The sequence below is a fragment of the Mandrillus leucophaeus genome, unplaced genomic scaffold (genome assembly GCF_000951045.1).
Source record: "Mandrillus leucophaeus isolate KB7577 unplaced genomic scaffold, Mleu.le_1.0 Scaffold539, whole genome shotgun sequence".
NCBI lineage: Eukaryota > Metazoa > Chordata > Mammalia > Primates > Cercopithecidae > Mandrillus > Mandrillus leucophaeus.
Genome location: NW_012105797.1, coordinates 1,878,716 through 1,897,305, shown reverse-complemented (window position 1 = coordinate 1,897,305; position 18,590 = coordinate 1,878,716). Strand labels below are relative to the sequence as shown.

The window sequence follows — 18,590 nt, the reverse complement described above, 5'->3', positions numbered from 1 at the left end:
AAGCTAAACACATTCTATAGGATAGTAGGCAGGATAGTGTTGGCTGATTTGCACTATGACTGTACTCCCAGAGTTTATTGGGGCAAAAGGCTCACAGTAATTTTGCAGACCAAAGGCAGACCACACAGGATAGAATTCTGGCATATAGATATCTTTGATCTAGTGCAACAAGTTTGTCTAGCTGGATACAGGGATTCAAACAGTAAGAGAACGGACATTCAGAGAGGCAAAGTAACAAGCAAAAGCTTCATGTTCTTTGGCCAAAGGAAATGAAATTAAAAAGATTCAGCAGAAAGAAGACTTTCAAAAACCTTGGCAAGCACAGACACACTCAGACAGACACGTGTGCGTGCACACACACATACACACACATCCATACCCCTCAAGAGAGTTCATTTCAAAAGATCTACTAGGCTCACAAGGAGGCTGAAGTACAACAGGACTAGTTCAAATAAGATTCTCTTTATCTCCTTATCTCTCTTTACTACTCTTACCTCTTCCAATCAATGTTGAGAGAAGCTCAATATTGGACATCAGAAGCTAACTAGCAGGGACATACAGATATTCCACCCAAGAAAGTAAAAAATAAAAATAATTTTAAAAAAGCTAGCAAGCTGGGAGGGGTAGGAAAATAAATACAGGGAAGAGAAACAGAGAATGCAACCAATATACCCTCCTGTCTTCTCCAGGCTAGAGGCAGCACAAATAGGAAACAAGTAAGATTCGATGATGCATTGAGTTTAGAATTTTGATTTGTATGTATATATGGTGGACTATGCATTCTAATTACCAAATTGAGGTTGCATTTCTGACTTAAAATGACTGACAGTTCTGTCTACTACTTAGTGTAAACCAAAAGGATTGGAATTTGACCAAGTTTTGATCTGGAATGAGAAAGATTACTGAGTTAATTTTAAAGGTCAGTGGGAGGTAAAAATAAAGTTATGCTTTAGTTATGTCAGAGTCACATTTTTAAACATACTGGTTACACAATGACTATTAATACTCCCTACAATATTCCCATAATAGTTAATGTCATGGGAATTTTCTCAGCATGTATTATGGGTATTGTCCAGTTTCACAATTTCAGGTAGTGTTTACTACTTTGGTATCCCCAAAGTAAAGTCAGTCTAGACTAATCATATCGTATTGAGAAATTTGTTTAATTAACCTAAGCAATAGTATAAATAAAGTTCATAATAGTATTCCTAAGTGAATGAAGAATTCCTAAGGGACTTCTGAAGTAGCAACTAAGAATTCCATAATGCCAAGTATGATAAAGTAAGTGGGTTGAATGTATTTATGTTAAGTCATGCTGAATATTGGTAATTTAAGTGTGTAAGAAAATTACCAATCAGAATGTTTATTAATGTAACAATTATATATATAAAAATACAATAGTCTTCACTTAACCATGGTTTTACTTTCCATGGTTTCAGTTACTCTGTCAGCCACACTCTGAAAATACTAAATGGGAAATTCCAGAATTAACTCCTAAGTTTTAAATTGCCTGTTGCTCTGAGTAAGATTTTGAAACCTTGCACTGTCATTTCACTCAGTCCTGGTTAGCATGGGAATCATTGCTTTATCCTGCATATCCACACTCTATGTTAACTATCTGGTATTCACTTACTGGCCACCCAGGTTGTAAGATTGACAGACCACAAGAAGAGTGAGTATAGTAGAGTAAGAGCTCTTCTGAGCTCACATGTGTATATGCATATGGGTGTATTTTGCCAGACTTGCATCTAATTATAATAGAGGTGAAATTTTGTACTCTTGGGCCTATACTTTATGTAAAATTTTAAAAATCACTGTTGGGGACTGTACTCCCAGCACTTTGCGAGGTTGAGGCAGGTGGATCACCTGAGCCCAGGAGTTTGCAACTCCTGTTATAACAGTATATTTTTATAATTGTTCTATTTTATTGTCATTATTGTTATGAGCCTCTTACTGTGCCCATTTATAACTTAAACTTTATCATAGGTATGTGTGCATAAGAAAAAACATGGTGTATAAATAGGGTTCAACACTATCCATGGTTTCAGGTATCCACTGAGGGTTTTTGAACTTACCTACCTCCAATAAAGGGTACTACCGTAGTTGTATGGGACTTTAGAGGTTACCATGTATTCTCACCTTCTCTCTTTCGACCTTCCCAGCAATCTAACTTTATAAGATAATAGACTTCTTTACAGAAGTTTCTAGAGCTCTTTTGAGCTCACATGTGTATATGCATACAGGTGTATTTTGTGTTTGTCAATACTTGTGGATATGTACACATGCCTATTTTGGGTGAACATAAATAAAAGAAAGGACGTCTTCTCCTCTGTGTTTACTAGAACCCTCTAGCCACTACAGCCAATTCCATCTTTTTGTCATTTGATAGCTCTTGTAACCCAGATTTTAATCTCATGTCTTCTTTTCAGACAACAAAAAATACATATATTGGTTCAAATTATTTTTCAAAGATCTCATGTAGTTCTGAAGAAATAGAAAATATGAGAAATAAATATTTACAAACTAAATGTGAAACTGAACATTGTTTTCAAGAATCAAATCTCAAGTAAATTCTATGAAAATATCTTATTCACAGTCAAGCAGAGTAAGTGCAAACAGGCTATATTCTTGACGCTCAGTGTGATAACAATATTCATTGATCTCAAGAGTTTCAAATGCTGACAAATCTCTTCTTTACAGTTTTAATTAGAATATATTGCATGACTGACAAATGTACTAATTATTTCCTTTACTAGTTTGTCAGAGTATATATCTTAGAGTCTTAAGGCTTTTCTTCAAGAAAAAGTTCAGAGTTAAAGGCAGAAAAATAAGACTGATATCTACCTGAAATCCAATAACAAAGCCTAAAGGCTTGTTCTTAATTTAAAATGTTTTATAAGACTTTATCCTTTTCAAAGTTCATAAGAACACGCTAATGTAATTCATTAGTGTTATCTCAGCATGTTTGCTTCATTACTATGAAACTCAATCTTTATGAGAAATTCTAACAAAGATATATAATGCTGAAGATCATTGAAATCCAAGGATAAGAGGTGACTTAAAGGTGCAGAAAATGATAATCCTACTATAAGGTCAGTGTCATTCAGGTACAGATTACATCCTGTAATCTGTTGTGTGTGCCTGCCCTAGGGTTATTTAGAGGAGAGGCTAACCTATTTCTGGAGTTCTGAAGTGGGTCTTAAGCTGGTGATTGTATGTGTGCACATGTGTATGTGTGTGTCTGTGTGTCAGTAGTAGGATTTCTAACTAATAGAATGATAAATCAGGGAATGATTGATGAGCTATACATTTCAACCCATGATTGAAGGGACAGCTGATTATAAAATCCACAGGACAGTTCTGAAGATGCTGGGGACAGGACTGAGCTGAAGAACAGGGCTTGGCCCTTCAATTGCCAAATAAGCAATCACATGGATATAGCACCATCCTTCCATAGTATATGAACAAATGAACTTTAAACACATCTTTTAGAGAATATGTTTGACAGGAAGAGACTGCTTCCCATTCTTCCTGGCTATTCTTCTCTTCATAATGTCATAAAAGAGAAACCTACCTTGGATCATGTCAAACTTATTCATTACTCTTTAACTTTATAGCTCCTAAAAGTGCCTTCATTTAAAGGAAGACCTCAGCTTTCCAGGTATTTACAGGAGCTACGAAATTAAAGAGTAATGTATAATTTTGAACAGGATCCAAGTGCCCTTCTGATATTATAAGGTAGAAATATGTGCACGTACTCCTTATGTCAATCAAATAGAACACATCTTCATACATAAGGTCAGTACATCAGCATAGCAAGTGGGGAAGAGCACAGACTCTGCCAGTTTCCTATTGTTGCTGTAACAAATTGCCGCAAACTTGGTGGCTTAAACAATATAAATTTATTCTTTGACAATTCTGAAGGTCAATATCCAGGATTGGTTTCACCGGGCTAAAGTCTGGGTGCTGGCAGAGCTGGTTCCTTCTGGGGACTCTCAGGAAGAGCCCATTTCTTTGCCCTTTCCAGCTTCTAGAAGCCACTTGCCTTTCTTGGCTCAGGGACCTTTCCTTGTATTATGCCAACCTCTTGCTTCCATAGTCACAACTCCTACTTCCTCCTTTGTCCTGCCCCCCCGCCCCTTATAAATTTGCCTGTGATTACATTTAGGGTACCTCCAGATAAATCAAGATAATTTCTGATCTCAAGATCCTCAACACATGCATAGTTACAGCTGTATGGGAGGAACAAGTTCTAACATTCTCTAGCACTACAGGGAGTGAACATGGTTAACACTAATTTGGTACGTTTTCAAAACACTACAAAGATTCCGAATGGTCGCAACATAAAGAAATGATAAATGTTTGTGGTGATGAATAGGCTAATTTACCTGATTTGATCATTACTTATTGTATCATGTATGTATATGTACAAGTATTACTTTGTAGCCTACAAATATGTACAATTATTATGTGTCAACAAAGTTTTTTTTTAAAAAAGCAGCATCTTCCTCCCACCAAAAATTCTTTCACTTAATCACACCTGCAAGTCCCCTTTTCCATACAAGGTAACAGTCAAAGGTTCTGGGGATGAGGACCTGGGTATTACTTGGAGGGCATTGTTCAGCATACCACAGACTCCAAAATCAGATCACAGGAACTTGCATATCAGTATCTCTGAGACAATGTTCCAAGGATCTCTCACATTTCTGTCCACCTTGGGAAAAGAGAAGCCAAGTGCCTTAGACTCTATTTTCAAGGATGTTAATAAGGTGTCCTTCGAAGATAGAGATTACATATCTCTCTGAAGCAAAAGGCAGGTTTGCTTATAGGTTTAGAAGATGGAGAAAGTAACTTTTTCTGGAGCAATGAACAGGCATGCTTACTGTTAGAGAAAAAAAAAAAAGGTGTTCCCTAAGCTCCAGATTCTTCTCTTGTAACAAGTGCCATGGTATGTGCAGGTGTCACCTTTGGGTTACCCTGTTGGTAATAAAGATCAGGATCCTGAAACAAAATTACGGATACTCTGGCTATTGTTATTGATCTTAATAACAAACTGTATTTTGTCTCAGAAGTTTCATGTCTTCTGCCAGCATCCAAGAAAGTGTAGCAGGCTAATGTTTCAGCTTGCAAACATAATAAAATCTCAGCACTTTCACAGTTCTTGACAAGTGGTATCACCTACTAGCTATGTGACTTTAAGAAATGACTTCGCCTGTCTGAGTTTCAATTTCCAATCTATAAAATGGAGCTAATAATAATGCTGACCTCAGGGAGTTGTTGAGTGGATTGTACGGGACAATGAACATAAGGTGAGCAATACTGATACACAGTAAGTACTCATTAAATGTTCACTATTATTGCTGTCATTGATTTTATTATCACAAAATAAGGTGGTATAGTCTAAAACTAAAAAGACACATCTAGAGGACAAAATGTTTTGCCAAACTTGCATCTAATTATAAAAGAGGTCTAATTTTGTACTCTTGGGCCCATACTTTATGTAAAATTATAAAAATCACTGTTGGGGACTATAGTCACAGCATTTTGTGAGGCTGAGGCAGGTGGATCACTTGAGCCCAGGAGTTTGCAACCAGCTGGGGCAACATGGTAAAAGGCTGTCACTACAAAAAAAAAAAAAAAAAAATTTGCTGAGCATGGTGGCACACACCTGTGATCCTAGCCACTCGAGAGGCTGAGGAGGGAAGATCACTTGTGTGCAGGAGGAGGAGTTTGCAGTGAGTCGTGATCACACCACTGTGCTCCAACCTGGGCAGAGTAAGACTCTGTTTAAAAAAAAAAAAAAAAAAGAAAAGAAAAGAAAAGAAAAGAATAACAGTTGGGAAGAACTGTACATAGAAATCTTATGTTTGCATTGTTTTACTTGCAGTATGACTTATGACTTGAAGTAGATGAATTGAATCTTAGTTCATCAATGCCACAACAAAAGAAGCAGCAAAATTATCACCCTTTTCAACCCACATTATCCCTGTTTGTCTATTTTGAAAAAAAGCTTGGTAAAAAAAGGCTCTGTGTTATGTAAAACAGTGACCTCAAGTCCCCAGTTTAATTATGGGATCTATTGAAACTATAGTTTTTCTGTTAAAGCTGCAAGCATTAATAACTTCCAAATCCAGGTAAAAATGCTTTGAATTCTTTTAAGTACTTTAAAAATATGAAATGATATGAAAGGTTATTTTAACATTTCTTCTATTTAAATATCTGTGTTTGAGTAGAATTAAGGTATACAGTATAAAAACAAGTACTGAACTAGTGGAATACATGTAACAATAAATTGAATAGTAAATTATCATTTTTATATTTTTTCCTTTGTGCTAAAATTATAATTCATATTACAATGAAAAATAAATCTTGGAAAAGATACCCAAGAAGATAAAAATGCATTCAGTCTTAGAAAGGGCATCTATCTTTTTCTGTTAGAGAAAGTAACAATTATACCTGGCAAGAATGGCTAAATTCTCTAATCATTTAATCTAATTTTGCCTCCTGTTGATACTCCTTTTATTTTCTAGCACAGTATCCTACTTTAGTTTCTGTATAGCACTTATCATTATCTTATTCATTTATATGTTTACTTGCTTATTATTTCCTTTCCGCTGTTGGATATAAGCTAAATATGAAGCTTTATCCTCTTTACTGAAGCATTCCAATCACCTAGAACAGCACCTGGCCCCGATACGGCATTCACTTTTTATTGACTGAAAAATAATAAATCAAGTAATTAAGTTTTTAAAAAGGAAGAGTATGAATTTCACAAAAATTTTGACAAAAACTTCTAGGTACGTGAAAAAATACACATAGTAAATATCTTGTCCTTATGGAAGTTTATCTTTAATAAATCAGTAATATATTTTCATTTAGCAAATGAAATGAGATACATGTAAATATAACAAATGGACAATTTCCTTTCTCATTTATTTAACTGCTGTCTTCACCCACGAGATTCCTCAAACAAAGCCAACAGTATATGCAACATTTAGGGACTTTTCAATAAACCTCTAGGAGAGAAAAAAAATCAAAGAATGAATAAAGGTGGATTTTTTTGGAAATGCTGTTGGTTTTATTTCTTCAGAGGGAGAATCAGAGTTTACATAAAAGATGTCCAAGATATTTATATTTACAAACAGCAAACTCTTTATATCCTTGTACTTCAAACTATATAAATTTATCAACGTCTCAGAATTTCTATCAAACTTCTAAATCATTTGTCAAACTAAGCATTGCTTCGCAGTCTTCAGGTTCAATGGTAGACACTCTAAGTAAGTGAATACACATATAGTTTAATTTTTCTGATGCCAAGAATGACAAGTTTTCATTTGCCAAATCTAAGTCTCTGCTTTGACATGTTAATCTCATATTGTAATGTATATCATTATTCTCTTTAATGGAAAGAAAAAAGATAAACTAATAAAAAGATATTAAGCTGTTCCTTCTGTAGAAAGACAAAAATGTTAAATATATTTCAGGTGTGAAAATTTGCAAAATGTTCTCATAACCTTCATACTGTCAAAGCAGTGCTGGACAGATGTGCCTTGCGGTCAATGTGGCTATTAGAGTTGATCTCTGTTGTGATGGGTGGAATGCAAAGAACCACCAATGTCCTTGATATTGTTCTCAAAGTTAGGATTATTAGCAGGAACATCAAGTCATAGTACAGGAACTGACACAATTTAAAAGGAAACCAAGAACTCTCTCTGTTACATATTTTAGTCCTTCTTGAAAGTGTGCGTGTCGGCCGGGCATGGTGACTCATGCCTGTAATCCCAGCTCTTTGGGAGGCTGAGGCAGGCAGATCCCCTGAGGTCGGGGGTTTCAGTCCAACCTGGACAACATGGTGAAACCCCATCTCTAGTAAAAATACAAAAACAAGTTGGGCGTGGTGGTGCACACCTGCAATCCCAGCTACTCAGGAGGCTGAGGCAGGAGAATCACTTAAACTTCGGAGGCAGAGGTTGCAGTGAGTCGAGATTGCACCACTGCGCTCCAGCCTCGGTGACAGAGTGAGACTCTATCAAAAAATAATAATAATCATAATAATAAATGAAAGTGTCTGAGTCAAAAACAAAACAATGTAAATGTTATTTACATAGACAGAATGTGCAATTTCATTGTCCATCTAAAACTGTCAAGTCCCTATCATCTGCTATCACATTAAGAGAAAAGTAGGAAGACAGCCTCTGTCACATCTAATTTAAAGTGAAAATCTTAACTTTATTTAGATACTCCTTCAGACTTTTAAATTATGGAGGATTTACATTGCCTTAATCAGTAAATTACAAGAAAGACAAAGACAGGGATGTTTTTATTTTAGATAGAAAGTATACTTTTTATCAGGTTTGATTTAAAGTAAAGTTGTGTTGAATGAAGAATATTCTCATGCTCTCATTTCCTCTAAAAGATTGGAGAGACCTCCACTTACTACCATCCACGCTGTAAATAATTTTAGTCTATCTCTCTGCTTTTATTTTCTCACATTTTCTCATCTCAATCAAGTTCTGATTCATTCTGCACCCAACAACCAGATTGACCCTCCTAAAATATCACTTTGTTCACATTATTCTTTGACTCGAAAGCATTTCCTTTTATTCCTTTGGGATTTTTTCCAAACTCCTTCACTTACATTCCAGGCCCTTTATTTTAGCGCCTTTCACTTTCCACTCTCTTCTGACATTATTACCTGCAAAGGAAACCTCCAGTAGCTTTCCATTTAGGTCCTCCACATCCTCTTTCTAGAGATTGTGCTTTTCTTTTTTTCTCATGGGATTTCTGGTTGCAGAAACGTCTCCTCTCTCTAACATTTCTCCATTAAGATTTAGCCCAAATACCATAGCCTGCCCAAGGAGTTCTCTGAGTATACCCACATAAAGATATCTCTTGCTTCCTGTGAATACCCATTACACAAGTATTCTCTATTGATCATATATATCTTTAAGACAGCTTCAAACTTATTAATTAAATGCTGCAATGCCTTTAAACTTTTTGTGTGCTTGTATCGTCTCTAAAGGTAGACTACAAACCCCTTGAAGGCAGAAGTCATTCCCTAAAATTCCTTTTATCTCCTGAGATATAGCTACCATGATGTCCTTCATAAAATAAGCACACAATTAATGTTCCTCAAATCATGTATTTCTAAAATATTCAAGAAGTAAGCAGACTTTATATATGAGGAAACAGGTCCAGAATCATTTGTTAACATGCCTAAAAATGACTGGCAGCCAGTGAAGATATGGTTTGATTTATTATTTGCAATATTTTCTACTGATACCAAAGTTAACATTGTTTTGTTACTAGATTACTTGTTCCTAAGCCAAATAATTTATAAAATACATTGATTTTATTAAAATGTACATATATCTGTTTGCATGTATATAACTTTATATATGTACCTATAAATAAAAATAGGTATAAATGTATTAAGTTTCTCTGGAGATACTGATATTCCAAGGGCAACTCTAGAAAACTTCATTTCAGTGATGTGTAAAGTAAAAAATAAAATTCAAGAATTGTGAGGACAATGTGGACATTGATATTTTTCATGCATTTTGAGTGACATGATCAATAGTCTAATGAAAACCAACTGTTATGAAAGTCTCTGAAATCCTATTAAATTTTGCGTTCTACCATACAGCACTGTAAACATATCAGTGCAAACTGACATTTTCCAGAAGATGGATAATAGTTCAATTTTAATCCTGATAATATTTAGAGTATAGGAGATGACAGCAAGTGCCATTTTATAATGAAGGTTTTAATACACTGGCATATGAAAACAGAGAAACAATGTTACTGAATACATAACATTAAAAAATATTTTTGAACCAACCAGAAGAACTTGAGTTCTGGTTAAAACCAGTCTGACACACACTGGATTTATCCTTTTAAAGTGCTTTATCTCTGAGTAGTTTGATGTTAATGTCACAGTGTCACTTACCATCTTTCAGGATGGTTTCTCGTTCTGTGCCATCTATCTTCTGCCGGCCAATTAGGAAACTGGTGGTGTCAGCAAAGTAGATGTAATTGGTTTCTGCATGAAAGTCTAAAGCACGAGGGTTTACCAGATTTTCTATGGGGATCATGTATTCATCAGCTATCTTGGTATTCAAGTCCATTCCTCTAACAATTCCTGGGCGTCCTTTCCCATAAAAGAGGAACAACTCATTCTTTGGTCCTGCAAAGGAAAGATTACAAATATAAACAACTGATGCTGCTTAATCTTCTTTACACTGTATAATGCCACTGTTTAATTAACTGGCACAATTAGCGTTTTTTTAAATTCAATGCTAAAAATTAAACTCTAAAATATGCCAAATGTATCTTGTAGTTTTGATGCAAGAAGGCCAGCTAATTGCATTACTTTAATTAAAACAGAAATTACTTCTGCGAATGGGTTATAGGTAGTTAATTATCGTTTTGTCTGTAACTGTCTGGATAGCAAAAACATGACAGATCATTAGATAACTTGTAACTTGTAAAATAGGCATTTATTAAAACATCCGGCACATTTAATTTTATAATGCATTACAATCTATCTAGCATTTTCTGTCGATACTAACTGTACCATTCATTATATTTGACAATGCTAAAATCTTTAGAAAATTTAAGACACGCCAACCCCAAGTTTGCATCTACGAATTGTCAGAGGCAAACAAAGAATCATATAGTATCACTAACTTGCTTGTGAATATATTACAGTTGCCCGAACATGTGACTTATTCTTTTAGAAATGAAATTAAATACCAGTTATAGCATCCCTTTTTCTTCAAATTTTAATTAGAATGTTAGAGGCTGATGCTGTCTGACAGTAACTCTGATGAACAACACAGGCCTTATCAAAAACAAAAGAAAAATGAAAACCCCAACCAAAAACTGTCCCTGAGTTTAAAATGTCAGCATCAAAGTAGCTCTTTCTATAGAGTGAATTCCCTGTTTTGGACTTCTATATAAAAATATACACAAGATTCTCCAATTACCGGGGCATCTTATCCTTGGTTTACTGTATATAATTTTACAGGAAATAATTTTTATATAAAAGGAAAATCATACTGAGGTTTATTAATAAAACTGAAGATACAAAAGACTCAGCTGTATTTGAATAACCACACAATAATTAATATTCATAATAAGGTAAAATAATATTAAAATTTGGAAAATAATAAAAATAAGCAATTATTTATACACCTAAAAATACAACATATATTAACATTTACATTTATTTTCTTGTGTTTTTTAAATTAGCGTAATTGAATATTAAATATATATAAAAGAATGTCGATAATTTTAAAAAAAAATTTACTTAAAATTCTGGGATACATGTGCAGAGTATGCGGGTTTGTTACATAGATAGTATCCATGTTCCATGGTGGTTTGCTGCACCCATCAACTGGTCATCTAGGTTTTAAGTCCCACATGCAACTGGCATTTGTCCTAATGCTCTCCCTCCCCTTGCCCCTCATCCCTGACAGGCCCCGTTGTGTGTTGTTCCCCTCCCTGTGTCTATGCGTTCTCGTTGTTCAACTCCCACTTATAAGTGAGAACGTGCAGGGTTTGGTTACACCTTACACCTTATACAAAAATTAACTCAAGATGGATTAAAGACTTAAATGTAAACCAAAACCATAAAAATCCTAGAAGAAAAACTAGGGAATACCATTCATGACATAGGCATGGGCAACGACTTCATGACTAAAACACCAACAGGAATTGCAACAAAAGCCAAAGTTGACAAATGGGATCTAACTTAACCAAAGAGCTTCTGCACAGCAAAAGTTACTAGCATCAGAGTGAAGGGGCAACCTACAGAATGGGAGAAAAGTTTTGCAATCTACCCATTTGACAAAGGACTAATAATGAGAATCTACAAGGAACTTAAACACATTCACAAGAAACAAAAAATCAAAAAGTAGGCAAGGGATATGAACAGACACTTCTCAAAAGAAGACATTTATATGGCCAACAAACACGAATAAAAGCTCAACATCACTGGTCACTAGAGAAATGCAAATCAAAACCACAATGGGATACCATTTCACACCAGTCAAAATGGCAATGATTAAAGTCAGGAAACAACAGTTGCTGGCAAGGTTGTGGAGAAATAGAAAAGCTTTTACACTGTTGGTGGGAATGTAAATTAGTTCAACCATTCTGAAAATAGTTCAACCTTTCTGAATCGCCACAGTGTGGCGATTCCTCAAGCATATAGAATCAGAAATACCGTTTTACTCAGCAATCCCATAACTGGGTATATACCCAAAGGATTATAAATCATTGTACTATAAAGATACATGCACATGTATATTTACTGTAGCACTATTTAAATAGCAAAGACCTGGAACCAACACAAATGCCCATGAATGAGAGACTGGATAAAGAAAATGTGGCACATACACACCATGGAATACTATGCAGCCATAAAAAAAGAATGAGATCATGTCCTTTGCAGGGATATGGATGAAGCTGGAAGCCATCATTCTCAGCAAACTAGTACAGGAACTGATAACATATTTTAATATATAAATAATAAAAATAAAACAAATTCCAGGTACCTAGCACAAACGTGAAAAATATTTCCAGTACACTGGAAGACATAAATGTGCCCAAACTCACTCTCCTCCAACTCAGAAAGAGTCGATATCCTGATTGTTGTGTTTATTATGTATTTTTAAAAGAGTTTTAACACATACGTGGTGTATTTCCCAGCAGCAGATTGTTTAATTCTGCATGTTTGAATTGCATGTGTGAATCTTGTGATTAAACTTATTTTTTATTACACTCTTGATATTCATCCATTCTTCTTGTAATCAGAGTTTACTCATTTTCACTGCTGTATAACATTCCTTTGTATGACTATTTCATATTTAATGTATGTAGGTACTTTTTAAATGTATATTTACTTATATCAAAGTAGACACTCAATTTTATATTCTGCTCTTATTAATTTTAGAATCAAGATTATTATCTATATTGAACCATTATCTTAAGCCAAGCCTTGTTTCTGTTTGACATATAATAATTTACCAACTAATTTTCCAAATAGTTTTCTGTTTTCATCATTATAATCATGATATAAGCATTTTTTTTTTCAATTTAGCATTTCACACATTTTCTTAGATGAAATTACGGAGCAAAGTACATTAACATCCTTGTCTTCATTGCCCTCATAGCCTTGCAGTGTCTACCTGATGTCAAGGGCATTTTCTTTTAAAATAATACTTTATGTTATTTTAAAGTATATTGATACATTTGAAAATCATTAACATTTTAAAGTATTTTCTATCCACATTAGATACATATATACTTCTATATTTTTCAAAAATTGGGATATTGTATATAAATTCTTTTCACTGTAATGACTTTTTGTCAAGCCATTAAAAAGTCTTCAAAAACATTTCTTTCAATGGCAGCATAAGATTCCTTACTAGAGAAGTAACATAATATAGTCAGCTGCTTACCTGTTGTTGGACAGCTATATTGTTTCTGAGTTGCTGTTATTATAAATACATTTAATTTCCTTAATCAAAAGTAAAGAATTATAACTTGTTTAATTATGTTGTCAGTTTTATGATCATTATACTTATTAGCAAATGTCTTACCAATTGTGATATCAATTTCTAATTATATTAGCAATACATAGGAATCCTGGTTTTATAGCACCCATTTTGCTAAAATCTCAGCTCATTGCAACCTCTGCCTCCTGGGCTTAAGCTATCCTCCTACTTCAGCCTCTGAAGTAGTTGGGACTACAGGAGTGTGCCACCATGCCTGTCTAACGTTTATAGCTTTTTAGAGACTAGGTTTTGCAATGTTGCCCAGGCTGTTATTGAAATCCTGCGCTCAAGTGATGCACCTGCCTCAGCCTCCCAAAGTGCTGAAATCACAGGCCTCTGCCACAACACTCGCTCTTGGTTTTACTTCTAATGGATGTCTTAATTGGTAATTGGTAAACCTAGAACTTCATTAATGTACTATGTGTGATTGTTTGTGTGTGTATATAGGTATGTATGTTTTAAATAAGAATAGTAATGATTTTCCCCATTATTTTCATTGGTCATTTCCTAGGTATTCTTTAATACCTACTTAAGTTTCTTCTAGTGTGTCTTCTTGTACTATAGACAATTGAATACTAAAAAATACATTTAACAGACACTCATATAGCCAAAGGTAGTAGATTTTATTTGACTACCTAAAATGAGATATGCTAGCTCAAGTTTAGAACATGAAAGTGAGGCAAAGGTCCCCTTTTTGCCGCCTCTGATGGAGACATTGAATTTTTCCACAGCAGGCTTCTTCCATTCCGTATCAAGATGTGAGGAACAGGGTGTTTCTCCTTTCCTCCTCTTTTTTATTTTTTTCCCATTAGGGGCTATCAGATGTGACTTAACTCTGCATCTGATAGTTTTGGTGCCAGCTTTCTAATCCCTGGATCTCAGCTAAATGGTATGTTTTTAAAGTTAACATTTTCATTTATGACTTCCTGATGCTCTAGCTTCTGAGTATGGTAGATGTTCCAGCTTTCAGCTGGAATGTTTGGGGGGGATGTTCCAAAGACCCAGTAGTCTAGAAGCTACTGGTCCAGGTTTTTAAATGATTTTGTAGGCACCTATTTGCATTAAATCTCTTGTTGCTCCAAATAGCTGGAATTATTTCTGATGAGTATTAATGTACTCCAGGTGATACACTACATTAGAGATGATTGAATAATATGCAATTCTGATCTTACATTTTTCCTCCAATGTGTGTATGTATGTATGCACATATGCTTGTGTGTATATATATGTGTGTGTGTGTGTGTGTGTGTGTGTGTGTGTGATTATATCTCCCAAGTGGCATACAGATCAATTTTAAAATCACACACTACATATACACACATGCACCCACGCACAAAACTTCTTTTATCGTGAGGCTTCAAACTCAGTGCCCTCAATTATCCAGAAGGCCTAGGAACACGAGACCTGTTACCTTCACACTTCCAGTATTTAACACAAAATCAGGAATACAAATAAAAAATGTAAACAAAGTACAAAAATACATACATATTAACATAGTTTAGCCTCTTTGATTCTTCATTTTAAACTATATATTCTATTAGTAGCTCTAACCATTTAGACTTAAAATTCTAACACATTTAGAGATCTAATTTCACAGTCCTCAGTAAGCACATGACCAGAGAGTGGAAGAGATGACAGGATTGTGACCAGAGAGAGAGGACTGACAGAAATAAAAAGCTGTCACTATGACAAAGGTACAGACAAACTAGACACTGTAAAAAGCAGTCATCATAAAATTAAAAATAATGGGGTCTGGGGAACATTTAAAGACCAACAGTCCCCAGTAGGATCATTTCAATCAGGACCATTCTACTATACCTGAATATCAAGACCCCAGGAAAAGACCTTAACTAATTATTGTGCAAAATATTAAGTTGCGAGAGTAATTTTTAAAATCCTTATTACCATATTTAAATTAAAATAAATTATTCTGGCCTATTTAAAAAATAAACAGAGATATATCTAAGAGATTAGAAAACTTTTTGATAAAATCATTAAAATTTTTTTGATAAAATTGTTACATGTTTGATCTCTAATTAGCATAGCTTCAGTTACCTGAAAAATTAAATCATGAAAAATTAAATCATGAAGTGACTTCACTCCTCAGTGATGGTAGATAAAATGAAGCCTGTCTATACGTGGATTTCTGTCAAAACAAGCAACACACCTATTATGAGGAGTAGCATATTGTTTCAAATAGGAGGAAATCTTATCAACTCATCATTCCAGTTCATTAGCTCACATACATCCTTTAGGGAATTAAGGGAAGCATCTTCCTAAAAATCTTCCCCAACATATGTTTCCCTAAAAATCAATAAATTTAGTGACTCTACAGCCTGGTTAGTTTCTAATTCACATTATCACAACAGAAAAATACTTATTTTGAGAAAAATGGACAGTATATATTTGCAGGCAAACTTCACCTGTTGAAGTCTCATGTTATGACTGATGTTGATGCTGCTAATTAATACTTAAAATCCTATTATAAGGGGGGTAGCTGCTGGCAAAATGTTTTATTTTAACAACATACTTTTGCATGACCTGCCATCGCTTCCCAAGTTGAAGCCAGTCCTGCAGCGACAGGTCCGAGTTTTGTAACTGCTGCTGAGTAGACAGATGTGTGAACAGCCCCCTGGCATTCCATATGGATCGACTTCACATGCATGGCTTCTGACTACAACAAATAAAAAACAACATGCGTGAAATTCAGGTTCAAAGATAAGATAACTATGTGCATCAGTATGTCAAAATTTCTATAGTGTAAAAACAGGGAATCTTAGCAAAATTTTGTATACTCAACTATTTAGCACCATAATCAAATGCAAAAGAGTTAAAACCCATAGAAGAAGAGATTGGGATTTAACAAAATCCTCCTAAGTGGGCATTTAAAAAAGCAATTCTAAGAAATAAAATGCATTCATATTAATTTAAACTTTTCACCGGTGAGCAAAATAAAAGTAACATGAATTTTTGGTACATGCGTCTCATCCTTTTTTAAAATACTAATTTCTAAAATGAATACAAAGATCCATAAAAATAATTCCAGGTTAGGTAGTTAGGCGGAGAAAGGATTTACTTTGAAATGATTCATCATATAGGCAACTAAACTAGAAGAAATGAGATTCTGTGATTGTACTCTGTTGAGAAGTGCTGTGGCAAAATATTTTTAAAATTTTTAAGTCTATTGTCATTTTGAGACTCTTACCACAAAATAAAATATGTATGTGTGTATGTGTGTGTGTGTGTGTGTGTGTGTGTGTGTGTGTGTGAAGTTGTCAAACGGTGGAGGCTGATTGTATGTACAGAAATTGAGGAGTAGAAGAATATTTTATGAGTATAAAACCTAATAAACTAAAAAGGTAAGAAAAGTATTATATGGAGAGGATGAGAAAAGAAAGATGGATCAAAGTGAAAAGAAATAATAGGAATAATGTAAGATTTTATGTATTACTGTAATTATGTTTCTTTTTTTTCAAATAAAGAGATGTTTAATTAATGCTGATACAGTATTTTTTTCATTTAAAATGAGATTCATTTAAAAATCATTTCATTAAATGATTTCATAAAATCATTTCATTAAATGATTTCATAAAATCATTTAAAAAAAAAATCCTTTGTGCCTTTTGAGGTTCCTTTTAAGCTACATGCCTGTATTATCTATTTAAAGGATAACTTTTTAAAAATAAAAATAAAATAATAATTTAACAACTGTACACACAGGGACAAGCCATAAGCTGCACCAACTGGATCCTAGATCCTCTTTCCCCAAGGGCAGCCCATTCTTGGTTCTTAATTATGTTTCTTTTAGATCACCCACTTGTTTGAAATGGTGATGAATACCATGGCAATATTCTCTTCATAATAAAACTACTATGCTTTTAATAATTATGCCTATTCTCTTTGTATTATTCATTCTCTAAGTGGGAATATAAGTGAAATGTAATTTTAACTGTTTTTTCCCTGCCGAGTGTTATTTTTATTTTCTAAACTCTCTCCACTTATATAATAGATCACATCACCTCTCAACTAATCACCAACTCTCCACTTTCTCACTCTCATCAACATTTTTGCTTTTTCCATTGGATCATGTCCATCAACATGCAAATGTACCATTGTTGCTACATCTAATAAAGAAATATTTTAACTCAAATCCCCACAACGATCCTTCCTTCAACTAGCTCTCCATTTCTCTCCTCTAGCTTACATCCACACCATGCAAAGCTACAATGATCATTTTCTATAATTCTTTTCCTTCCTCTCTCAAACCCATTCTACTCATGTATTCACTTTATCCTGAAACTGCCCTTATCAGATCCCAGTGAGCTTCGTGCTGCTAAATCCAATGATCAATTGGATTTAAGAAGCTTCATCTCAGTCTCCTCTTTTGGTTTTTCCTATTCTTTGTGACATATTGCTGGAGCATACCAGTGTACATTGGTTGGAATGCTTATTTCTACATTTGTATTTACTGCCTTCACGTTCACATCCATAGTCATGGCTTTAAATGTCACCTATCTGCCAATGACTCTCAAATTGGTATCTCGAGCCTGGACTTCCCCCCTTCAACTCCAGAATTGTATATTTAAATATTTTCACTTTAATTTATAATAAACATTTAAAGTAACTCATGAAAATTACATTTACTATCTTTGTCCTAAATTCACTCCAAGCTTAGTTTTCCCATCTAAAAAATAACTAAATTATTCCAACTGCTCTAGCTAGACCATTGGCATTATCCTTGATTCTCTTTTTATTTATACTCCACATCTAATGTATCAGAAAATCCTATTGGCTCTATATTTGCCTATATTCTGAATTTCCCTATTCTCCACACTTTCACTGCTGCCATCTTGATCCAATCCACCATCCTCTGTAACCTCCCACCCTTCTCCTCCCCACTACCTATTATAAACAGAGTAGCCATATTGGTTCTTTTTTTTTTTTTTTTTTTTTTCTTTTGAGACGGAGTCTCGCTCTGTCGCCCAGGCTGGAGTGCAGTGGCCGGATCTCAGCTCACTGCAAGCTCCG

General features: G+C 34.5%; 1 protein-coding gene across 1 annotated transcript in view; it reads right to left on the bottom strand.

Annotated features, from left to right (window-relative positions):
• The window catches only part of LOC105551939 (low-density lipoprotein receptor-related protein 1B-like), a 411,008-nt gene that overhangs the window by 168,705 nt on the left and 223,713 nt on the right, over positions 1 to 18,590 (bottom strand). The window contains exons 8-9 of the mRNA XM_011997389.1: positions 16,093 to 16,236; positions 9,950 to 10,186 (exon numbers count right to left, since the gene is read on the bottom strand). Of these exons, the coding sequence (XP_011852779.1) occupies positions 9,950 to 10,186; positions 16,093 to 16,236 (381 nt within the window). The remainder of the gene's footprint in view (positions 1 to 9,949; positions 10,187 to 16,092; positions 16,237 to 18,590) is intronic.